The sequence below is a fragment of the Dunckerocampus dactyliophorus genome, chromosome 20 (genome assembly GCF_027744805.1).
Source record: "Dunckerocampus dactyliophorus isolate RoL2022-P2 chromosome 20, RoL_Ddac_1.1, whole genome shotgun sequence".
Taxonomy (NCBI): Eukaryota; Metazoa; Chordata; class Actinopteri; order Syngnathiformes; family Syngnathidae; genus Dunckerocampus; species Dunckerocampus dactyliophorus.
Window position 1 is genome coordinate 4258834 of NC_072838.1, and position 25417 is coordinate 4284250.

The 25417-nt window shown below is 39.4% G+C and overlaps 2 protein-coding genes across 5 annotated transcripts in view; one reads left to right on the forward strand and one right to left on the reverse strand.

Moving 5' to 3' along the window:
• ctnnal1 (catenin (cadherin-associated protein), alpha-like 1) overlaps positions 1-22639 on the forward strand; it is a 67643-nt gene extending 45004 nt beyond the window's left edge. Inside the window, exons 2-19 of one of the 2 annotated variants that reach the window (XM_054762847.1) lie at positions 1939-2128; positions 3595-3788; positions 6278-6397; positions 10583-10672; positions 10778-10948; positions 12290-12490; positions 12685-12768; positions 12848-13006; positions 14300-14392; positions 15315-15465; positions 16636-16673; positions 16744-16794; positions 19476-19630; positions 19744-19792; positions 19977-20033; positions 21316-21435; positions 21537-21620; positions 21707-22639. In XM_054762847.1, coding sequence (XP_054618822.1) covers positions 1939-2128; positions 3595-3788; positions 6278-6397; positions 10583-10672; positions 10778-10948; positions 12290-12490; positions 12685-12768; positions 12848-13006; positions 14300-14392; positions 15315-15465; positions 16636-16673; positions 16744-16794; positions 19476-19630; positions 19744-19792; positions 19977-20033; positions 21316-21435; positions 21537-21620; positions 21707-21880 — 2181 coding nt within the window. In that variant the 3' untranslated portion in view covers positions 21881-22639. Of the gene's footprint in view, positions 1-1938; positions 2129-3594; positions 3789-6277; positions 6398-10582; positions 10673-10777; positions 10949-12289; positions 12491-12681; positions 12769-12847; positions 13007-14299; positions 14393-15314; positions 15466-16635; positions 16674-16743; positions 16795-19475; positions 19631-19743; positions 19793-19976; positions 20034-21315; positions 21436-21536; positions 21621-21706 lie in introns of both variants that reach the window. The other variant, XM_054762845.1, reaches the window with a different exon arrangement.
• abitram (actin binding transcription modulator) lies at positions 12132-24275 on the reverse strand. Of its 3 annotated transcripts, XM_054762849.1 has the most exons (7): positions 24095-24275; positions 23859-23910; positions 23631-23760; positions 23485-23561; positions 23314-23383; positions 23067-23239; positions 12132-15602 (listed from the first exon to the last, which is right to left on the reverse strand). In XM_054762849.1, exons 1-6 carry the CDS (start codon positions 24174-24176, stop codon positions 23102-23104), a joined length of 549 nt encoding a protein of 182 aa, XP_054618824.1. In that variant the 5' UTR covers positions 24177-24275; the 3' UTR covers positions 12132-15602; positions 23067-23101. The 3 variants fall into 3 exon arrangements, with proteins under 3 accessions (XP_054618824.1, XP_054618823.1, XP_054618825.1); XM_054762848.1 differs by lacking the exon at positions 12132-15602 and having other exon boundaries at positions 22614-23239; XM_054762850.1 differs by lacking the exon at positions 12132-15602 and having other exon boundaries at positions 22614-23239; positions 24106-24246.
• Positions 24276-25417: the final 1142 nt, after the last annotated feature.

Genomic DNA, 25417 nt, shown 5'->3' on the forward strand with positions numbered 1-25417 from the left:
TCTGCTGAGAGGATAAACTTTTAAATGAGTGGACTGCAGTGGAAATATTTCTTATTCTGAAAACCTTTCCTATCCGGCGTGCGTGTGCAGCATAGTACAGCCACAATAATAAACATTGTGTTACGTTAAAGGCTCCCTATTGTGCAAAAGTGATGTTCGAGCAGTAAAATTCGTCCCGAGAGTGTGTTTATGAGAAAAATCTATCCTCTCCCTCACTTGTTTGCTTCACTTTTCACAGAAGAGGCGCTCAAAGCTCGCTTTCGAAGTTGCCGCCTTTCATGACCCCATGAAGGAAACACTTCCTTTCTCAGGCTTCGCTACACAACTTAAAATAAAGCGCCGTCAGCTGTCCGTCAGTCAGCGACAGATGTGGGAGATGGAAGTTTTTGATTGTGTTGTTTTTCTTCAGCGAACAGGAAAGGGGTGTCCAAACTTTTTCCCAGTGAGAGCCACATAGTAAAAAATGAAAGGATGCAACTTTGCCACGTTGATATTTTGTAGCAGCACATGCAGATGTGCTAACAAGTTACATACAGTATATTTCAATGCATCTCAGCTTTGCCATAGAGGGTCTTTTTTCGCATGTTTGCTTTTTTCAACATTTTCCAAATATTGCAATAAACAAATCTACTTCTTGTAATATTAGCTTTTTGTCCAACCTAATTTTCCAAAAACTACAACTTTATTTTCTTTTCTTCGTAATACAACTCTATGCTACTAAAGTGACATTATTTTTTGTCATAATATTACAAGTTTATTTTCGTAAAATTGCAGATTTTTTTGTCAAGTATTTTGACTTTATTCTTATAAAATTATTGCTGATTTTTCCATATTTATTTTACTTTTCTTTTTGAATTATTTTTTACATTTAGAATGCACCGCATTTGTTTTTTTCCCACCTATTTCAACTTTCTTCTTGTAAATCTGCTAGCCATGACTTTATTCCCATAATATGTTGACATTTTTCTTGTATATTATTCATTTTTATTATTATTATTATTATTGTCCTACTTGTACTTATATTCTTATGATAATTTTAAAAAATGTTCTTTGTTGTTTTGTTTGCGTGTCGTAATAGTGTGAATTTTAAAAAGTATTTTTTCCTTTCAACTTTATGCTACTAAAATGACGTTTTTTCTCATAATATTCCCACATTATTCTTATACAATAAAAACTTTTTTTTTTGTTACATGACAATTTTTTCCTCTTAATATTTTGACTTTATTCTTGTAAAATTACTGCTGATTTTTGTTTTTTTCTTGTCTTTTCTTTTATGAAAGGTTACAATGTGCCGCGGGCTACACTTTGGACGCCCTTGCTCTGACATGACGTACCGCACTGAAAGAACATATTTGGATGGTGCGGGTGTACCTAATGAAGTGGCCAGTGAGCGTGTGCGTGTGAGTCGTTAGAGCGCGCGCGAGGGAAGGAGGTCTGTTGTGCAACGCTAAGGTGCTAACAGCGAGTCGTGACGTGAATAGTGTGTCAGCGTGCTAGTATTCCCGCCGCTCGCCTGCACCGTGTCCTGACAGCCAGCGTCAGGACCGTCTCGCTCTGTGCGCATGAGTCAGCGGTGAACAAAAGGTTGGAGGGAAGCGCTCATAACTCTTGGAAGTGTGAAAAAAAAAGACTCCACATGAGCTCTTAGGGGGTTGTTATCTTGTTTTGGTCAGAGTTGGTGGGCGGGATCAATGCTGTGATTGGCAGAAGTGCATGTAAGATGCATATGCAAAGGATAGCAGCTGTAACTGTGCGGAGGATGAAAATATCATCACCTGCTGCTTTCTGCACTAAATAATTACACATGACAGCAGGCAGGAGTGGAAGTGATCAATAATTAATCGAAGATAATTGGCTGCAGGCATACATAATAGATAAGACGACTGTGGGACCCCCTGAACCTGTTTAATTCTTTGTCTTCTTCTGTCCTTCCCGAAGATCACCACGCTCATCAACCACAAGGAGCGGCCCAAAAAGTCAGAGCGCACCCTAGCGGCTGTCCACCGCGTGGGACAGGCGGTCAGCGTGGCTGTCGGACGCTTCGTCGCCGTCGGGGAGGCCATCGCCGCCGAGAACCAAGAGCTGAAGGATGAGATGGGACAAGCCTGCTTCGAGGCCCGGAGGGCGGGTAGGGGATGTTTACTTTGCACTGTATGCTGTCCCCCTTTTAAGGTGTGTAGCGAAGCCTGCTGTTTTACAAAGTCAACAGGAGAAGCTTCAGGTACACGCCAACCAAGAGCAAGGAATGTTTTCATTTAAGGCGGACGCAAGTGGTGACAGGTCGTCCTCTCAGACGTGCCTGCTTGGATCTGCAGCCGCTATGATGACGGGTGGCGTCTCATTAAAGCGGCGCTCCCAGGCCTGCCTTTGATTTCATTCCGGAATGTCGCCCGCCTGATTAGACTAAAAGTATTGGGCAGACGTCAGTCAGTACTTCTGTGGCGTTAAAAGTGAAAAATATGAACTTGTATGTGTTTTTATCCGGGAAGTGTGGTGCGCCCCCTCCTTGAGAGAATGAGTCACACGTCTCCAGTACGTGACTTCCCACCTCCTTTCTCTGTGTTAGCTGTCTTTACAAATCAGCGCTTTGCCAGGATTAAACGCTTTGCTACACAAACCACCCCTCCCTCAATAAACCCATTATCACGCTGTTGAGTGGAAATTGTGTCGCATGCCGTGTGATATTGTTTCCCCCCGCCTGCTCTCAAGAGTGCTCGATGCCGTCCTCGCTTGGCCTGACCAAGGAAGGAAAAACACGCACTTTAGCACAAATGACGACGTTAACGATATGAACATAAGTGTTGGGACAGCTGCAGGAAGTGTAGAGCAGGGAATAGTATTTGGGGGGAATTTATTTAAATATGTTAAGTTGTTGATATAAGGCCGCACGGCGGTCTAGTGGTTAGCATGTTGGCCACCCAGTCAGGAGATTGTGAAGACCTGGGTTCTGGACCTGGAATCTCCATTGGGCATCTCTGTGGGGAGTTTGCATGTTCTCCCCGTGCGTGCGTGGGGAGAACATGTCACATTCCAAAAACATGCAGGTGAGGTTAATTGGAGACTCTAAATTGTCCATAGGTATGAATGTGAGTGTGAATGCTTGTTTGTCTATATGTGCCCTGCCATTGGCTGCCCACCAGTACCCTGTCTCTTGAGGATACATTTTGACCCCACAATGTTTGTTTTTTTTAAATTTTTCAAAGCTACATAAAAATACTACAAAAATGTAGAGGCTTTTAGTATTTTGGGGGGAATTTATTTAAATTTATTAATTGAGTTATTTTTCAGTTCTGTAACTTTTTTTATTAACCCCACCTGTCGTTTAAGCTTTATTTATTGACGCATGACAAAATGATACCTTTTGACCCCTAAAACGTCTTAAAAATATATTTTCAAAAAACACATAAAAATACTACAAAAATGAGATATTTTTTACATATTTTAACAAACATATTTAAAAATATATTTTTTTTAAGACATACATTTTTTATTAAAATTAATTAAAATTTAAAAAAATGTAGACGTTTGTAATATTTATGTGGGAATTTATTTAACCAGCATGTCAACCTTTGTGGCCCACCTCTGTCTGCGCAGGGGACGCCATTGCCCAGCTGACGGACGTAGGACCGGCCGCGGCCGCCCCCACACCGACAGACGCCCGCATCACGGTGTTCAGCGACCGCACGGGAATGGTGAAGGCCGCCCGCCTGCTCCTGTCGTCGGTCACCAAAGTTCTGGTGCTGGCCGACCGCATTGTCATCAAGCAGATCGTCACGTCGCGCAACAAGGTGAAGCCACAAACACACTAATCAACTCGGACAAAAAAAACCAACCAAAAAAACACAACATATTGCCTTGACTTACTTTTTTGTGTCAAATGATGCCACACTTATTACGTTGATTCAATGTATCAACTTGGAATAAAAATACAAACTTACGTACATATTATCTTTGGCCGATATTAGTTTATTTTGTGTGTGCTTATCTTAGAAAATACAATGCCTTAGCACCAGTTTGCATGAAAGATACATTTTGAAAAAATTAAATTTAAAATACTACAAAAATTTACAGGTTTTTTAGTATTTTTTGGAAATTTATTTAAATTTATTTAAATTTATTTATCGAGTTGTTTATTTTTCTATTCTTTTATTTTATATTAACCGAGACAGGCGTGCAACCTTTATTTACTTACACAAAACAAATGATACATTTTGACCCCCAAAACGTCATAAATATATATTTATTTTAAATGCAAAAAAATTTTTGGGGGAATTTATTTATATTTGACTTGTTTATTTTTCTGCTCTTTTACTTGATGTTAACTGAGCCAGGCTTTTACACTTTATTTACTTACTTATTGCAAATTATACATTTTGACCCCTAAACATCTTTAAAACATACTTTTAAAAAATACATAAAAATACTACAAAAATGTAGAGGTTGATAGTATTTTATGGGAATTTATTTAAATGTATTTATTGAGTTGTTTATTTAATTTGATATTCATAAGCCAGGCATGCACCCTGTATGTACTTACACATAACAAATGATACTGTTTGACCTCTAAAACGTCTCTGTGATTACAAAACATGATTTTCTTCATGCTCATTGCCTCATAAAGTAAAACATCATTTCAATTGTGCATATATTTGTTTCAATATCAAGTTTAGAGCTGTAAGTTGCTCGAAAAAACAAAAATCAAACTGATTTATATGAAACAAAGGTGACCTGCGGCTTTCCCATCCATGACAAGATAAGCTCGCAAAAAGACAATTCAGGAAGACAGACAGTGCGATGGGGACGCAGATTAATCACGACCGGGAAGCCTCGTTTTGGCCCGACAGTGGACGTCCATCTGTCCTCCATTAGCAGCAAACGCAATTACATCCTTCCTCCGACCTCCTCTTTCTCTTTGTGTTGTGTGGCGTGTGCAGAAAAGCTGCTGTGTTAGCGAGCGCGCTCTCTGACTGTGCAGCTTCACGCACGAAAAAAACAACACAGCACCTAAGAGATGCTTCCTTTGCAGGTTTTATTTTGGGGAATATAAGGACAGGACACTGGCTCAAGGCCCTGTAGGTCATATTGGAGATTTTTCTTTTTTTTTTTCATTTTTTTAAAACAGTTATTTGTAAATGCTCTAGTTGTATTATTTCCATAAAGCGCAGAGAGGATGGGGCTTTAATTGAAAGCTAGCTATAATTGGAGAGATGATTTGATCACCCCAGTTTTTTTTTGTTTTTTTAAATAATGAGCTGGAGTGCATGAGAAAGTGGAGGTGCTGGATGCTAACCACTAACCACAGCTACATCCAGCCACAGCTTTTCATGTTTTTGACTTGGTGGTTATTTGCTTTCGTAGGCCAAGCACCCGCTGTAGGAAACTCTGTGGTTAATTGAATAGAGGCAGCAATTGAAGCTTTTAGTATGGATTTACGCTATATTATTGTTTCATTTCAATATATTTTTTGTGTTAGCATTTAAATTATTAAAATATATAATGAAATTTGTATATTCTTGAAATCATAATACAATATTTTAAATGTATTAAATAATACAATAATTATTATAATATATTATAGTAATATTAATTAAATAAAATATAATATTACATATTTTAATAATTATATTATAATTATGATTTATACATAACATTTTATATCATACAATAATTATTCTTAAGATATTGATATATATATATAATGATTCTAATATATATGAATATATTTATATAATAAAATATATAATAAAAATAATTATTGTTATTGTTTTATTATTATTATTATTACTGTTGTACAAAAAAGTCAAAAGAAATCTGCTTCCCAATGAGGTTTCCTGCATAATAGCTATGGCATAATAGCATCATTGAATAATATGCTGCTCCCTGTTGGTCTGGAGTGTCAATGTTGCAGACAGACTACAACACTGGACCTTTTAAAAGTAGGAAAAACTCAACAATTCAGCACTAACCCCCCCTAAAAGTTTGCATCACTAACTATCTCCTAGTTAAGAGGCTGCAATTAGCGGCGATGCTGGCTTGCGCCTTCCTTGGTGGTTTTTTTTTGCAGTTTTTTTTCCTTATAGTATTTAATACAGAATAGCTGGATGGGGCGAGAGTGGACGGTTGCTAGGCAACAGCAGCATTGGGGGCTTCCTAATCTGGAAAATCCTTCAACATTGAGTTGACACCTCACACAAACACACACACAGGTGTGCTATTATTTGTATGTCAAGCAGCCCCCCATGCCCAACAACAACCACGCTCCATCCTCTCTATGCAGGTCCTGGTGACCCTGGACCATCTTGAGCGCGTCAGCACCTTCCAAGAATTTGTGCAGATTTTCAGCCAGTTTGGCAACGAGATGGTGGAGTTTGCTCACCTCACCGGAGACAGACAGAACGTGAGTAGCATGCCGAGGTGCGGGGGGGGTGTCCAAAGCATCTGCTTGGGGTAAAGCGTTCTCGGTGTGCTTGTGGTGTGGCCTGAGTTACCTTGGCCAATGCTGACATGAGTTTTGTGTGGCGATGCAATGTTCTTTTTTTTTTTTTTTTACACCAGGGGTGTCCAAACTGTTTCCAGACAGGGCCGCATACAGGATAGAAAAACTGAAGGAACCGGGGGCCACTTTTTATACATTATACATGAAAGATGCTAATACCAATCCAGTGTAGGTGAAGATCCAGCCGAAGATTCATTTAGCCGGTTAGCTGCTGCTGCTTCTTGTATTGTTTGAGATTGAGATTGATTGACAATGGTCTACAGCCAATCAGGACGCAGAACACAATAGGCGGGTTCTCCCTTAGCCAATAAGGACTGTTGTGGCTCTATATTTAGCCACCTGTTGTCTACTGTGGGTTCCTAAACACACACTGAGAAGTCCTCTACATGAGTATACAACACCCTCTACTGGTAGCAGTAGTAAATACAATAACAGACAATACAACAGAGCACCGATAGATCACTCTAATTGACCACAAGGACGGAGGACACAATGCCATTTCAAACACTGTGAAAAAAAATATGCAAAACTGCACTTTAAAAAAAACGTGAAACAGCGAATCCGTAAAAGGTGAAACGCGTTGTAGCGAAGGAACACTGTATCTAATAATAGATCTTATTAGTAATCAATTTATTTTACTTTTAGGGGCCCATAAATGGCCGTACTTTGGACACACAGCTTCATACTAAAATGGCCAAAATGGGTGAAAACAATCAATGTGGACTCTGTTACTTGACGTTGACAGCTAGTGGCCTGGCATGTACTGTACAGTATGTGTACACATACATGTATATACACATACATGTATATACACATTTGTATGTGTATATACATGTATGTGTACACATACATGTATATACACATTTGTATGTGTATATACATGTATGTGTAGCTCACGATACCGTATCGATACATCAACATCAGATACAACGTTGTCGCTGTTTTACGTCCATGTAAGTTTCTGATGGTAAATCAAATCAAATAAATAAAAATAAAATAAAATATATAATTAAATGAAATTAATGCTTAAGAAATATAAAAAAAATAAATGAAATGTTTTAAGAAATAAATAAATACTTAAAATCAGGCCTGGTACATCAGATAAAATAATATAGAATTAATAAAAAATTGAATTAATAAAATACTTTTACTTAATAAATAAAAAGAAGATAAAATACAAATAAATAAATACTTAAATCATTCTTCAAAACACTGGAAAAACCAGCTTGTAATTGGACTGGACAGACTTTTTAAGAATGACTGAAATATACTGTACTGTATGGAATAATACATAGGATACAATACACCATCAAACATGCTTTATGTTTATGTCGACAACGCATCTACTGCATGTAAACCAACCCACAACTGTCCCGGTCCACCGTGTTCTTTTTTTTTTGTATTACAAAGTGCCCGCTTAAAGTGATAGCTCAGATTTTTGACATGAAGTTGGATGACATCCCTATCAGCACCGTAGTTAATTAACAGCGACTTACCCCCCACTTGGTTTCCTAAATCCAGTTCTGGTCAGATTTCTGTGATGAACAACGTAGTTCCGCTTCGCTGCTGGGGACAATTAGGTGAAGAATTTTGCTTGTCAAAATAATATGCGTTGAAAAGATGAATACATTTGCATCACAAAAATGTGTCTCCCGCCATATCCCTGCGCACTGTCGTTTGTGCGTTCATGTGAATGTGACGACGACGTTCGCATCTTCTTCCGCTGTGGAACACATCCGTAAACAAGATGGCCGCGGCGCTCCGTCGCGGAAGTAGATGCGAGCGTCTTCGTCGCATACACAAGAATGCACAGGCAACAGTGCGCAGGGATACGGCGGGAGACAAATACAACGCAGAGCGTTCTGTGAGGTCTGAGAAGGCATTTTCGTGATGCAAATGTATTCATCTCTTGAACCCATACTGAACTCCCCAGCAACAAGGTCGCTGTTAGTGAACTACAACGCTGACGGGGACGTCATACAACTTCATGTCAAAGAATCTGCACTATCCCTTGAAGTCAACATCGACATGCATGCATTTCTATATGAAAAATGGATCTGTTTATTTATTTATTTGTTTATTTATTCTTATTCTACTGTATTTCTTATTTTTCTTGTCTCACATGTCTTGCCTTGGTATCTATCTATCTATCTATCTATCTATCTATCTAAAAAAACAAATGATTCATCCTTTCACAGATGGCTAAAGTCAGGGGTACACATTACGTCGCTCTAGAGGTACTGGCCAATCGCCAAAATAGTTTGGGTCGATCGCATAAACGTTACTTTTGTCATCAGTCAGCTGACATGAAGCTCTCCTTCCGTTTTGCTGTTGCTCCCCCGCGGCTAACATGAATTGTTGAACTGAGGTGTCAAGCTGCACACGAAGATGCAACTTTCATCTTTATTATTCAGATTAGGGATAAACTAAATCAGCGGGAAGATGCTTGTATGTATAACAAAAGTTGACTGGTAGCAGCTTAAGTAGAAAAAAGTCAACTGTTTGATGGCTTTGCTTCGCATGAACTCCACTATAGAAATGCATGTTTTTTACACTTCGGATTCTTAAACTATTATTTCATGATGAATTGGAAAATGTGCCCATTGCTGAGACATTTTTTAATATGTTGCATCATCATTTTCATTTCTTGCATGTGAGTAATGTTAGATAGCAAATGCTAACTGGATGCAATACATGAAGTGTGTGTCCTAATGAACGCTACGTAGCTATTTTGACGGCCATATTAGCGGTACTCAGGTTATGTACACAACTACTGAGGAATTAGGTGTTATTATCTTTATTGCCGTACTGAATTTTTGAATGATATCAACCAGTCTGATTACCTGTAAACTTTGAAACTGTGAATGTGAAATATGCTGCTCAAAAAAATAAAGAGAACACTAAAATAACATCGAGATCTGAATGAATGAAATATTGTTCTTAAATACTTTGTTCATTACATAGTTGAATGTGATGACAACAAAATCACACAACAATGTAGTTATTCATTATTTTATTTATTTATTTATTTATTTCATTGCCGTCCACCTGTGGTCTATTCCGTTTGCACAACAGCATATAAAATTGGTTGTCAATCTGTGTTGCTTCCTGCGTTGATTTCACAGAAGTGTGCGTGACCTGGACTTACATTGTGTTGTTTATGTGTTCCCTTTAGTTTTTTTGAGCAGTATACCAATCGTTAGTATTTAGTGTATTACTTTCAAAGTATACCGGTTAGATTTTATACTGTATATACAGTATGTTATATGCTTCATAGTAAGAGGTAGATCATTTTGACTTGAAAAAGTCAAAATGAAAAAGTGCATGCACCCCTGATATGCATGTACAATGTACATAAATACTCATATTTATACATTAAATATAGTAAATATATTTTCTATATTTAAAGCAGGAGGTAGATCTTTGGGACACTGTAAAAGTAGCTCGCAGGCTGAAAAAGTGTGAGCACCTCTGGTTAAAATACAGCTGAAGTATTTTGCCAGTTGCCATTATTGCAAATGAAAGGTGGGGGTTGAGCATGGATCGCCCCTCCTTTAGAACTATACCTGGATTTGTACTTTAATGCACTCTGTACTTCACTAATGGTCCTCTCTCCTCTCATTAGACACTCTGAACTCTTTATCTTTTGTTGTGTTGCAGTCTGCATTCATAGCACACACACACACACACACACACACACACACACACACACACGCACACGCACACGCACAAGCATCATCTCAGCCTCTTTAGAGAAGCTTCAGCCTTTATCTTTTGCAGCCAATGACGGATAATGACAGCGTCTTTGTGAGACAAGTTTGAATCCCTCTGCTTTTTTTTTTTTTTTTTTTTTTTTTTTTTTTTTTGAAGGGAGCATATTTTCCACACTGTAGTGTTCTATTTTTTATGAAAAGTGTTGTTTAGAAGAGTGACTGCTATTTCTGGACATCCCTCTTTAGTGTCCCTTCATTTGAGCATGAAAGACATTTCACATGCTGCCTTTGGACATCCCTAAGAGTTGCAAGAAATTGGAGGAAAGCCACTTTTTGACCATCTGGTGTGTGTGTGTGTGTGTGTGTGTTGTAGGACCTGAAGGACGAGAAGAAAAAAGCCAGGATGGCAGCAGCTCGGGCCGTGTTGGAGAAATGCACCATGATGCTTCTCACAGCCTCCAAGGTAAAACAAAGCTTAAATAAATCAAACACCGCATGCTGCAATCAGCTTTGATTTATTTGTGGACTAAAAGCAGGAAATGTCTGTTTTTGTTTGTTTCACCTGCAGACTTGCCTGCGGCACCCGGACTGCGAGTCAGCGAGGATCAACAAAGACGCCGTCTTCCAGAGGATGCGCTGCGCCCTGGAGCAGGTCATTGAGATCGTCACAGAGGCACGGAGCTGCGGGGAGAACAAGAGCCTCCCCGCCAGTATTTACAACGGCATCAAGGACTACAAGGTACGCACAAAGCCATCAGTGCCGGGATGAAAAGACCATCGTCACTACTTCGACTCTTAGGAAATCCAGCCGTCACTCAGAAACTCACATGCACACACACGCCGCCAGGCTGTCAAGTGCATGCCATGGCAACAGGTGGCGCTCTGCTGCATAACTGTAGGGTTTGTTTTAGCCAATCAGTAGCGTCAAGGAAGCTATTTCCTGGAAAGTTGACTTATAGTTAAATGGAGTCACACTTAAACGTTAGAATATAAGAAAATCAATTTTAAAAAATAAATAAAAGCTAAGTAGACAAACCTAAAAGAACATTATTTTTTACAAATGCAGGAAAGACGCGAAAGATGGACAAGCAGACAAAATGTGGAAAAAAAACATTTTAAGAAAAAAGACCCTTGTTTGTTAATTTTAATATTTTTTTTCTTTTTCCCTATTTTAATTTTTGTTTTTATATATTTAAATAGTTTTTTTTTATTAATAATTTTTTTTTTTTTATTTAAGGTTTTTAAGTCTACTTTACTCGGCAGAATTTGATGTTTTAAAATTATTATTGTCTAAAATAGCAAACAAGACAGCTAATTCAAATATTGTTTCCTTTTTTTATTTTGTTTTTTTAAATACATATTTTAAATATATTTGTTTTTATTTATTTACATTTTTATTTATTTCAGTTTTTAAATCTTTACTCGGCAGCCTTTGATGATTTTAAATTTGTTATCATCTAAAATGACAAAACGAGAAAACTAACTCAAAGAGGATGAATTAATTTTTTGTTTTTTTTCCTTTTTTTATTTTATTATTATTATTTTTTAAATTTGTATTTATTTTTTAAATTCTACTACTCGGCCGACTGAAAATAATTATTATCTAAAATAGCAAACAAGAAAACAAATTCAAAGAAGAAACATCCAAAATGTCATTCATAGAAATAAGTCCTTTTTCAATTTTTCCTTATTTTATTTTCATTTACTTATATTTTTCTATGTCTACCCTGCAGTTATTAATTAAATCAGCAAACAAGAAAGCTTATTTAAAGAAGAAATACCTAAAATGTCCTTTAGAGAATTTTTTTTCTTCCAATTTTGGCTTATTTTATTTTAATTTACTTAAATTTTTTTAAGTCTACACTGCAGATTTTGTGGCTGTTAAAATTGTTATTATCTAAAACAACAAGAAAACACCTTAAAATAAGAAATACCCTCAATGTCCTTCTGAGAAAAAGGTTGTTTTTCAATTTCGGCGCATTTGATTTTAATTTATTAGCTTTCATGACATTTTTTTTCGAAAGCCTTTGTTACTCTACTTATAAAATATGATTTAACAATTGATTGATTCCCCCGTCAGTCCAGCGTGGAGTGCCTGCGGGACAACCTGTACGCCTCGCCGCCTGACAGCGTGGGCCGCCAGCTGGAGGCGCTGGTGGAGCGCACGGAGGACTTCACCGACTCTGCCTACACGGGCCACGAGCAGCGCCAGGCCATCCTGGGCCTGTGCCAGCTGGCCCGCCAGGACGCCCAGCAGCTGCTGCACACCTGGACCAAAGCGGTACGTGTTGGCCGCCCGCCGCATGCGCTCACTAACATGTCACACAAGTCATTATTTTTGTCCTCAAAAATGCTAAAGATGCTAATAGGACAACAGAGGCTCAACTCGCCTTTGAATTTGAATTCTAAGGTTTGATTGAAGTTGCCACGGCAACTTGATTAGTAATTAAATCTGTGATGTTGCCCCCACAGCAGTCGGTCCACGCCAAAGAAGCCACCGACGACTTGGAGGTGGCCATCGCCAAGTCATGCCAGAGCGTCAACGACCTCAGACGCGAGGTGAGCGGACCCGGAAACCCCACGGCACACGTTTGTGAAGAACTTGTATAGAACTGACCACCCTGACTTTGACCCACAGCTCCACAAGGTGGCGGTCAGCCGCGCCTCGGACATGCTGAGGGTCCATGCGGAGCATTCGCCGCTGCGTGCGCTCAAGGCAGCCGGCGCCGAGGGAAACCTGGAGGCAGTGGCGCAGTACTCCCGAACGCTAACCGAGCAGAAGGAGCAACTGGTGGAGGTTAGAGATGGCGGAGTCATTAATGAGTTGTTTTTTGTTGGGTTTTTTAAAACTGAATTTTGCTGATATCCGACGAAGACTCAATATTGACTGACTCACGGGTCAATGAAGAATCAAGTTTTCTAACTCACAGGCTGACATAGACTTGAGTTGTGCCGACTAACGGGTGCTCGAGGAAGACTCAAATTTCACTGACTCACAAAGTGATGAAGACTCAAGTTTCACTGACTCACGGAGTGACGAAGACTCGAATTTGACTGACTCATGGGTTGACGAAGAATCAAGTTTTGCTGACTCACGAAGTGGAGAAGACTCGAGTTTCACTGACTCACAGGTGAGGAAGAATCAAGTTTTGCTGAATCACAGTGAGGAAGACTTGAGTTTCACTGATTCACGACTGCTCAACGAAGACTCAAGTTTCACTTATTCACGAAGTGACAAAGATGTTTGCTGAATCACCAAGTGATGAAGACTCGACTTTCACTGACTCACGAAATGACGAAGACTTGAGTTTGAATGACTCACGGGTTGACGAAGAATCAAGTTTTGATGAATCACAGTGAGGAAGACTTGAGTGTCACTGACTCAACTGCTTGACGAAGACTCAAGTCTCACTGACTCACAAAGTGATGAAGACTCGAGTTTCAATGACTCACAGCTGCTTAACGAAGACTCGAGTTTACTGACTCACAAAGTGATGAAGACTCGACTTTCTCTGACTCACGGCTGTTTGAGTAAGACTTGAATTTCACTGACTCACAGAGTGACGAAGACTCGAGTTTGCTGACTCACGTGTTGATGAAGAATCAAGTTTTGCTGAATCACCAAGTGACGAAGACTCGACTTTCACTGATTCACGAAGTGACAAAGACTCAATTTCACTCACGGCTTCCCGACGAAGACTCGACTTTCACTGACTCACAAAGGAAAGGACGACTTCAAAGTTTCACTGACTTACGGTTGCTCGATGAAGACTCAAGTTTCACTGACTCAGGGGTTGACGAAGAATAAAGTTTTGCTGAATCACAAAGTGAGGAAGACTTGAGTTTCACTGAGTCACGGTTGCTCAACGACGACTTGAGTTTCACTGTCTAGTGGGTGTGCATGCTGCGAGTGTATAATTTGCACGTATGGCTGCAATAACCGTGCACAACAGCAGGCGGCACTCAACTTTATGTTCACACCTTGGTTACTGCAGGGTTTGCTAACAAATAAACAGGTTCATGCGGTGTTGTTTACATGCATTTAGCACAATAAACAGGTAGGTTTGTTACTATTTTGCTTTCTTGGCAGAACTGTCGGCTGCTGTGTCACGTGTCCGGGACCGAACCGCTTGAGATAACGTGCACGCACGCAGAAGAGACCTTCCACGTCATTGGACCGCAGGTAAAGCCCATTCGGTGTAATTCAGCGGCCCGCCACAAATACATTTGGCGCAAGGCTGTGAGCCATCAGACCCCTCTAGTTTCTCCTTTTCGAAAAAGCGACTTGTGACAAACTAGAGAAGAGACTTTTGGAGAGTCTGACATGAAAGCACAGACCCTCCCCTTCACAGGAGGCTCTGTCTTGTTTCAGACGAGGTCAGGAAGAATCAAAGATCCTGCTCGGCTGCATCACAGAGGCGAGGCAGACTAATCACCCAGCGTCTGCCGCGTCCTCCTACATCACCTCCTCTTCCACCACGTCTCATTATGTTTACTCCATGCCCAGCAATTATCCTGCACCGCAGAATGTTCCTGTCCTGCAGGGTGCATGTCAGGCCCTGTGGTAATGACTCCGCTCGTGAGGTCAGGGTTCAGGGAATCAATAACGTAGCGGCATGAGGAGGCTGAGGAGGGGGTGCAGTGTTAGCCTTGGGGGCTAATTGGCTATCAAGTACAACACGGCAGGGGATGTCCTCATTTCCTGTGGGACAAATTAGCACCATTGTTGCCATCCTTCAGCCTGATGGGTTGTTTTGTCACAGGACAATGCTGCACAACAAAGTCAAATGTTTAAATAGCCCATTCATTTAACGTGCTAAACTTGTTTTCAAAAAAAAACAAAAACTTCATACTGACTATTTTTGTATTGTTTGCTGAACGGCTCCATGGGGTGTAAAACTGTTGTGATACATTCCCTTTGCTTTTTTGTGTTGCTGCACAATCACGTTATTAAAAATATATAATAAAAAAGTACATGGATAAAGCTTATATGCTCCAGTTCGTAAATAGTTGGACACAAACTGAAATAAAATAACTTTAAAGTCAATAAAATGGCTTTGTTTATAGTTTGTTTGTCAGATAACAAACTTCATTTCACGTTTCAGATCATTTCCGCGGCCCAAACGCTGGCGCTGCACCCGTCCAGCAAGATCGCCAAGGAGAACCTGGAGGTGTTCTGCGAAGCGTGGGAGTCGCAGCTGAGCGACATGGTGCTGCTCGTCCGCGAGATCAGCGACGTCTTCGAGGGCAAGCGAGGTGGGGGGACTTTTATTCTTTTTAAATGAGAGGGGTGTCCAAAGTGCGGCCGCAGCTTGTTTTTTTTATTGTCTCGTGGCTTACCTGTAAGACTTTGAATCAGGGGTGTCCAAACGTTTTCCACCGAGGGCCACATTCTGAAAAATGAAAGGACGCAAGGGCCACTTTGATATTTTGTATGTACCACATTTTAGCTTTTTTAATACAGGTGAAATGATACTTAAAAATGAAGCTTTTCCATAATAATGAGTTTATTCTTGTAAAATTGCAACTTTTGTTCTTCATTCGATTATGACTTTTTTTGCTAATATTTTGACTTTATTCCTGTAAAATTACATCTGTTTTTTCCATTTGTTTTTTTATATTTCCCAACTATTTAATTTCAGCTTCACTCTTGTAAATTTTCTTCTCGTAATTATAACTTTATATCTTTAAAAAAATATATGTATTTTTTCTTTCTTTCAACATTGTTACTAAAATGATATTTTTCCTCATTTTACAAGTTTATACTGATTATATTGCAACAATTTTCTCATTACAAAGCTATTTTTTCTCTTAATATTTTGACTTTACTCTTTTGACTTTACTTTAAAATTTCTACTGTTTTCCATTTCTGCTGTTGATTTTTTTTTTCCCAAAATATCTCAACTTTCTTCTTGTATGTTTTCTTCTAATATTTTGACTTTATTCGCATGTTATAAATTTAAATGTTTATGTTATAAAACTTTATGCATTGTTTTTGACTTAAAAAAAACAAAAAAATCTCAAATATTTCAACTAATGCTACTAAAATGACATTTCTTGACATCCTCATATTATGACTTTATTCTTGTGAAATTATGGATTTGTTTCTCTTTTCTTCAATTAATACTTTGACTTTCCCATTTTTGCTGCAGTTTTTTTTGTTGTTGTTGTAGTTTTCTTGTTGATTTACATTTTTAGATGAAATCACAGCCGCGAGCCGCAAATGGCCCCCGGGCCACACTTTGGACACCCCAGCTTTAAATATAAAATACAGTAACTTCTTAGCATGTCTACATGGGTTACTTTTAGCCTTTAGTTTTCAAAATGATTTTCAGTATGTTTGGACCCCCCCCCCCCCCTTCCCTGTTCTATACAGTCTCTATGGTGTCCTGCATTGACACTTTGCTGTCCCTTTTCTGCTCCCAGGAGACAAAAGAGCTTATTTGTCACTTCCTCGACCTGGAGTGAGTATCCACGAATGACACGCCTCCTTTGTCGTCACCTGACCATGACACGGCCCCTTTCTTCCTGCAGAAACACTCGGCTAACCTGAAGACCGCCAAGGCTGTCAAGCTGGACGCGGAGGTGAGCGTCCATGGGTCTTGTTTGCGTTAGCAGCAGCCAGCTTTTTATTATTCTTTTATTATTAAATTTGAGATATTTCTGTATGTAACTAAAAAGACTGTGATATGTGAATTTTCGAAGACGGCTTCCTTATTTATAAATGGAATATTTTCGTAGTTGGACCATAGAAAACCTGTTTACGATCTACTAAATGCATATTTTAACATTATTAGAGCCCTCTATGTATAACACCCCTGTAGTCACCTTTACATTCACATTACCGAGGGCTGTCAAATGATTACAAATTTTAATCTAATAATCACATTTTCAAATTAATTAATCATGATTAACCACAATTTGCCACTGTGTTTGAAATATGCCAATTTTTGCTGCATTTTGCGAAGCGAATGCTAAAAAACACAACACAATTACATATAAAGTATACTTGTATGTATTAACAGCTCCAAATGAACTGTAAACTTAAATCAAGCTAAAAGATAGCACACATGTATTTGCCTATTGCTAGTCTCTTTAAGTAACATAACATTTCATTGAAGGGTTGCGTTCAAAGACACCACATAACTTAAGTTGAATTCACATGTTATGAGTGTAGATGTACTTGCGGGGATTTCCGAGCAGTTACGTTAGCGAGAGATAAGAATATCCACTTATTGTTGTTCTTTGTCTGTCAATTTATTTAGACCGCACATACGCCCATAATAAAGATGTTGTGATGTTCGGAGTGTCAGTGAATGCAACTCGCTGTAGTCTACGAAGTGTCGTTCCCGTACATGTATGGTGCTGGAATTGCACTGCTGTTGATGTGATCAGGTCTGAATAAAGTTATTAAAGAGTGGCAGACTCTGTGGGGACACTATTGTGGCTTTGTCTGCCGTCATGACAGGGAGATGTGGCTTGACACGATGCGCATGCGCTAATGATGCTAAAAATGTGAACGTAATAAATTCATTTGTTTCCGCTTTTTTTAACAGCACTAGCATTACTGAATGTGGAACGTTGATAGAATTAGAGAAAACATCAATATCATAAATAAGGCTCGTGTGTGTTGCAATAAATGTCTTCCAGACATGTGGACAGGAAGTGATGTTGGGGGTTCAGAGTTGAGTTTTAGTTGGATTACAACCACAACAGTATCCCGTGTTGTTACTATTGTGATTATTATGTTATTACAATTATTGCGCCTGCCGTGAGATCTTTTAAACCTGCAATGGAAGCCTGTTACGGCAATCAAGTCTGGTGCTTGTCTCACCGAACAATTACTGACACCTAGTGACCAATGTAGAATACACAATTTTAATGCAGCTGAAAACTCCTTGTATTTGTATTTTAGTTCATTTAGCTATCCTTATGCTTGCCGGTGTTTAATTTACGCCAAAAATACAAAAAATTTGCTTCAGAATGCATATTTGTTGACAAATAGGCTGTATTCAACCAACAAGTATGGGCTGCACTTTGAACACCCCTGCTATAAACACTTTCCTCTGGACGAGTGTACTTTTAGCGTTTCCCACAGGTCTGCAGTTTACGTAATCATCAAATTTGCATCATTGCACGCATTTGCAAAAAGTGAGTACAAAACATGGCAAGCAAAACAAATACGTCTCGGGCAGGGGGGTCGAAACTTTTTTCCAGTGAGGGCCACATAGCGACAAATGAAAGGATGCAACTGTGCCGCTTGGATAATTTGTAAAGTAGATATGTGAACAAGTTATTTATATTTCAATAAAAAACTGCATCCCAGCTTTGTCATATCGGTGAAAAAGCACGATTGCTATGATCAACTTCACTCTTTGCCCATTTTCCAAATATTTCCACTTTCTTCTTAAATCATTTTCATAAATTTTCTTTTCGCATTATTTTTACTTCATTCACGTATTATAATTTTTACCCAAACTAATTTTCCAAAAATTACTTTATTTAGTTTTGGTTTTTTCTCATATTATGACTTTTAAAAATATGCATATTTTTCCTCATATTATGAGTTTATTCTCCTCAAATTAATATTTTTACTTTATTCTCCGAAAATTACAGCTGTTATTTTCCATTTCTTTTTTTAATTTTCCAACTATTTCAGCTTTGTTCTTGTAAATATTCTCCAGATAATTATGTCTTTATTCCCATAATATTTTTACTTTATTTTGTCTTTTAAGTTTTTCCAAAAAACTATTTTTTGTTTGTTTCTCATAATATTCCGACTTTAAGAATAGAAATAACATCTCTTTTTTTCATTTTAAAGTTTCTGCTTTTAAAATGATTTTTTCTCAGAATGTTATGACACTGTTCTTGTAAATGTACTACTTTTTCTTGTTAATGACAACTTTTTTATCTTAATATTTTGGTATTATATTCTTGTAAAATTACTGCTGATTTGTCCATTTTTGCTGTGGGGTTATTTTTTTTTTGTTTTCTTCATTTTAGAATATGCCACAGGCAAATAAAAAAACATCCATGGGCCATAAATGGCCCCTGGACTGCCGGACCGCACTTTGGACAACCCTGCTGTAGAGCCACCAATTAAGTTTCTTCTATCACTTGTTTTTTTTTTTATGTCACAAACAAGCCAGAGCTGCCTGCAAGTGCTTTTTATATGGGGAGGAGCCCACAGCAGCACCCGCTGCTCGTTGAGAAGAGCAGTGTGGGCATTTCTCAACGGCGAGTGTGGTTTGTGTTTGCATGTGCAGGAGCAGACGAGCATGGCCAAACTGGGTCTGGAGCTCCGCCTGCTGTCATCGGACGTGGATGCCGAGGTGGAGAAGTGGGAGGAGCAAGAGCACGACGTCGTCCGGCAGAGCCAGAGCCTCGCCAGCATGGCCTACAACATGTATCTGTTCACCAGGTCAGCACACGCTCGAGAGCCGACAAATACATTCTTGTTGTTTTTAGTCATGACTTTCATTTACTTCCTTTCCTCGTTTTCTGTGTTTTCTTCCCTATCGATTGATTTCCTAGAGGGGAGGGTCTGCTGAAGACAACACTCGATCTTTTCCATCAAGCCGAGGTGCGTCCGTGTCCTTCCTTCCCGCCTGTTTAAACACGGCCGATGACGTGCGGTCATTTGTACGAGTCAGCAAATGTCAGGCGGGATTGATTCCAGCCCAGGAGATGAGTTCAGGAAGCGGACGAGAAGAGAGAGCGGGAGAAAGTGCTGGATTTACACACTCACACTTTTTTCCCCTCCTAAGGTTCTGTCAGAAGAAGGACTCCAGCTGAGCTCCTCCCTACAAATCTTCTGCACTCAGGTATTGTAGGACATAACCAGCGCCCCCTTCAGGATTGCCCCGTAAAAGCAAAGCAAGAACTCTGTTGACTTTGACTGAAGTCTGCAGCAGCTGAAGTGAGAACACTGATTGATTTGGAATGATCCAGCATAAGATGTTAGAGGTCGCTCAGGACAAAAGTCAGAAGTCTCAATTCCAACAGCTAATTTCCACCAAACCTGCGTACCGTCCTACACCAAAGCAAGAACCTTATTGATTTTGAAAGATTACTCTTTTTTTTTTAGAATAAATTATTAACAGAATAATATGACTAAAAATATGATTACAATAAATACATATGCATAAAAAATGTATAAATTAAATAAATCTATAAGATTTTGAAATATGACAAAAATATATTTTTAAATAATATTAATAAAAATATTAAAATAAATATAACTAAATAAATCATTTAAAAAATTCAAAGAAATGTTTTAAAAATGTAAATAAGAATTTGGAAGGTGGCTGAGACAGGATTGTTGCAGTGGCGAAGGTCAACAACTCGACACGTACAAGTCCAAATTTACAACGTATATGCTGGTTTAAACGTGGAGGCCTATTTTTTTTTCTATTTCAAGTCAAGAACCTTATTGATTTTGAAAGATGACTAAAAATGTATTTTTTTGTGCTGTATGTAAAATGTATTTTTTATTATTTTACAACAAAAAAAATGAAATATTAGAGAGAGCAAAGTCATAATATTAATAGAAAAATATAGCATAAAGTTGAAAAATTAAAGGGAAAAAGTAGCGATGCTCTGATCAATTGACCATTGATTAGTATCGCTGATCACAAAAAACAATTGGCGTGTGGCGGCAAACCCTACATGTGTGTTGTGTCACGTAGGGCTGCCAACACTCATACTGAGCAGACAAGGGACGCACTTTGTCCCGTATTGCCACGAGAATCAACACTCGTCTGTAAAACCTCAATGGCTTCAGTGTGGCTGCTTAACACAGGCTACGCCAATCCATGCTAGCATGTTTGATCACTCCTTTATCAAACCTATTGCTGTCTGACTTGTCTTGCATCTTTGTTTACACGCTTTGCCTAGCTGTCACTGGCAGCTAGCTAGCTAGAGTTATCCACCTAGCTTCGCTTCTTCGGGCTCCAAATGGGAAAATTTAAAAGTGGCCCCTTTTGATTTTTCAGTATGTGGCCCTTGGTGGAAAACGTTTGGACACCCCTGCTTTAACTCAATGCAGGGAAGCCATTTGTTCGTCCTGTCAGTGTGTGTGTAGACATCTCTTTGTCTCCTCCTCAGCTGCTTGGAGAGGAGAGGTCAGCGGTGATGTCAGAGCTGGAGAAACTGGCGGCCTTGTGTCAGCAACTGCAAACAGGGGCCAGGACCCCTGTGCAGGGCAAGACCGCCACCTTCCAGAAGGTACTACAACTACGCCCACATGTACACTGTCCGTACCTTGACATCAATGACTTGGACTGTCTGTGCCAAGAGTTCTATTTTGTTGTTTGTGTGCCCGCCAGGTGGACTCATCCATTCAGAAAACCAGAGGGGTGTTGACCCTTGTGCTCAACCTCCTTCCTGTCTGCAACAAGCTCAACAGGAAGGTAAAAATAACGTTTGGTCGGATGAAAACGGAGACAGTGTACGAAAACCTGGATGAAATTTTTGCATCTTGGTTTTCCTGGTGCAGTACAAGTCCGAGAGGAGCAGTCTGGGCTCCCCGCATGACTGGCGAGAGCGCCAGAATGCCTCCACGCCCGTCCAAGACAGCGGCGGCGTCCTCAACAACAACAACGACGGCGACTTCGGTGTCAAACCCTTCGAGCAGCACATGGCCGGCCTCAACCTGCTGGAGAGCAACTAAGAACCCAGCCTGCTTAGGCCTGATCCTCTTCCCCCTCTTTACTACCTCCTGTCAGGTAGCTTCTAACCTACAGAGCCAGCTCTGTCCACTGGGTGGCGACAATCTGCCAAAAACATCCTCCAACCTAAGCGTTGTGGATTCATGGACACTAAGAGCGCCCCCTGGTGGTGTCAACCATGCTTGTGCGTTAGATTATATCCTGTACAAAGTGGTGATGTTGCTGCACACCAGCTAAACCGTAAGAGTGCGTGCATGATACCAGCTTGTGTTCCAGATCCCGATGTCGGTGTGTTATGAATACTTGTTGTAGACTTTTTGTGTGTCAGTGTTTGTCCCACTTTGCTTTACTACGTTACACACTCTGTGCCATACTATATGGGGGAAAAAAATGAGTTACTTGCCAAATATGTGTCCTTTGAAGGATATTTTATCATACTAAAGGTGTGTCATTAATGAATGGTTTATTAGCATTATCAAACCATGTTGAGTGTACTGGAAAAGATTATTGTGCGACATATACCAATGAGCGTGTGATGGTACTCGAGGTGTCAAGGAGGTACACAAGTGTGACTGGATGTTCATGTTGAGATGCTTTTTACCGCAGTGACAGCAGCTAAGGATGCTGGGTAATGTAGTGAGAGGTAGGACAGACGTGAAGAAATCATAGCTCTAGTTTTTGGACCATCTATTCTTTTGACAATTAAGATGATATAATTAAAAAATGACATGATGAATGAATAAACAATATTTTTTATTAAATGTGTTGTTTTTTTAAACATATTACAAGAAAGTGCTATATCTAATAGCGATTCAAGCTATGATTTCTTTCAGCTTTAAATGAAGAAAAACTATAAATAAAAGATTGGAACTAAAAAGTTTGCACTATATACAATCTCTGGACACAACATAATTAGAATTAGGCCCATTGCAAAAGTTGTACCATAAAAAATATATTTTTATAGATTTATTATTGTGCTTTGCATTGCTTCATACTGTAGCTGTTTCTAACATTATGACCCACAAGATTGAGCCAGCGGAGAGTGTGATGCAACGCATTTTAGCACAAGCACAATAATGAATATACGTAGGAATAGTTAGCTTTTTTCCCCATAATGGACTATGTTAGTGTCAGTAATGAAGTGGTACGTCTAATAATCAGAAGGCACAGTGCAACGCTTCCACTAACCACAAAAAGCAACCCAAGTTTGAAGAAAGTCTTCGTCAGGAGGCTTCCGCTTGCGCGGCGTCTCTTCCGGCAACGAGCTTTTCAAAGTCGTCTCTGCTCAACAGGCTCTCTGTGATACTCTTGCTCTCCTCAAATTTGGGCAGAATGACAGCGATGTAGCCATCGGTGGACGGCTGTGCACACATACACGAGTTAAAGGTCACACGTGGCATGTTTTTAAATATGTAGCGTTTCCGTTTGTGTTTACCTTTTCTTGCAAGAGAGCAGGTGTTTCTAAAATGTTCTCGTTGACCTCCAGCAGACGACCCCGAATGCAGCTGCCAAGACCACACAAAGTTCACTCAAAGAACAGCAGCTCTCCAGCACAGGCAGCACTCATGCACACTAGACAAGCCAGAGCTCCAGACTGAGGGCTCACCTGTAGATGGTGAACTCTGTTTCATCCGTGCACGTGATCCGACACAGAGGCGCAAATTCGGTAAGAAACTGGCCTCCCTGGAGCAGGCAAAGAAAAAGGTAAAACCTATGGAAGATAAATCAGTCCAGGGTGTGTGTGAAGTTTACCCGCTTGGACTTTCCCGAGACTTTGTTGTTCAAGCGGCTGCAGCCATTACTGATTTGATAGTTGATCTTCTTGATTGTTCGCCCTTTCTGAAGGAGAGGGTGAGTCTCAGCTAAGGTGATAACACATATCCTAAAACAGAGAGAACAAAATATATCTTAAAACATGTCATATTAATCATCAATACCATACATACAAACCCAATTGGAGGCTGCTACTCTATGTCTTGCCTGTTTGAATGCTGGAGGATGCAGTGGTCCTCACACGGGTTACCCTTCATATCTAAACAAGAAAGTCCATATAATAAATCCATGTAATAAATACAGGCACTCGGAAAACTTTAATTAATTCTTCCTTCTCGTTATGGTGCCTAAACAAGAGTCTCGTGCTCTTGCTTCCTTCATGACATCTAGGCTAGGCTAACGCTAGCAGCATTTATTTCTAGTCTTGTTTAATGTATATTTACCAGCTTTGTACCATCGTGTGTAGTAACGGTCAATCACCGACGGTGCTGTCCTTTCTGCATCTTTCTGGCCCTCGTCGTCCATTAAAAGTAATATCGCAACAGCGTGGAAAAAGCCGGTGTGTCGATAATCAACTACTTTTTCTTGTCGGAGGACAAACGGCGTAACACAAAATGGTCCGCCCTTGACAGGAAGTCTTGTGATATGTGCGTATGGCATTGGTTCCGTTCCGCTTGCGCTACCAGTTTTTACACCCAAGTTGAACAATCAGCAATTGTACTGTTATTTTAAAGACGGTAATGCGTGCAATAAATGTATAATAAATGGTAAACGTATTTGAAGGATGTATGTTTTGACTCAGTGAGCCAAACGATAGCTTAATAGAAGTGGAATTCGTCGAAAGGTTGTGGCTGTCCTACCTGAGCAGGTAAGCACACGTTTCTCATCGAGTTTAACTTGGAGCTCTATTTTTCCAGATTTTTTTTATAATCTCGATAATCTCATTTGGAAACAACATATTGCACTTGTCCACTCTAAACGTTCAAAAACTTTAGGCATAATTCCGTACAGCATCTTATTTCTGCCATATCTAAATTATTGCTCAGAAATATGGGGCAACACATATCAGACTGTGCAAGTAAATATGATCACACAACCCCTTTATTCAATAACTTCAGACTTTTGAAATTCTTAGATATTGTTGAACTGGAAACAACTTTGGTAATGTACAACATTTTAATAATCAAATGCCAAGGAATATTTTGCAACATTTTCCCATTAAACTATGTAAATATTAAATGTAATTACACTATTTTAATGTGTATAGTGACATTTTACGTAATTCAATTTTAATTTATGTGTCTTTGTTTATTCAAGATTCAAGAGTTGTATTGTCATATGCATAGTAAAACAGCAGTTATACCATGCAATGAAATTCTTATTCTGTTCATTCTCCCAAGAAAAGAAAGAAAACACAAGAAAAAGAATAAGAACATAAACATAAATACCAATAAATTAAGAAACAACAACAGAAGAGACATTAATACAAATAAATAATACAAACAAACAAACAAATAAATAAAGTGCTATGAGTGTGTTGCGTGTGGCGTGTGTGAGTGCTTTGTTGAGAAGCCTGATGGCCTGTGGATAAAAGCTGTTTGCCAGCCTTGTGGTCCTGGACTTCAAACTCCTGTAGCGTCTGCCTGACGGTAGGAGTGTGAATAATGAGTGTTGTGGATGTGTGCTGTCCTTGATGAGGTTGTGTGTTCTGCGTAGGACTCTAGATTTATAAATGCTCCTTCAGCAGCAGACTGTTACACCCACGG

Excerpts from the sequence above, each read along its gene's own strand:
- abitram (XM_054762849.1), bottom strand. The coding sequence starts at position 24,176 with ATGGACGACGAGGGCCAGAAAGATGCAGAAAGGACAGCACCGTCGGTG. Across the intron at positions 23,911-24,094 it reads CACACGATGGTACAAAGCTG|ATATGAAGGGTAACCCGTGT; the intron begins GTAAATATACAT and ends TTTCTTGTTTAG. Across the intron at positions 23,562-23,630 it reads TCTCGGGAAAGTCCAAGCGG|GGAGGCCAGTTTCTTACCGA; the intron begins GTAAACTTCACA and ends TGCCTGCTCCAG.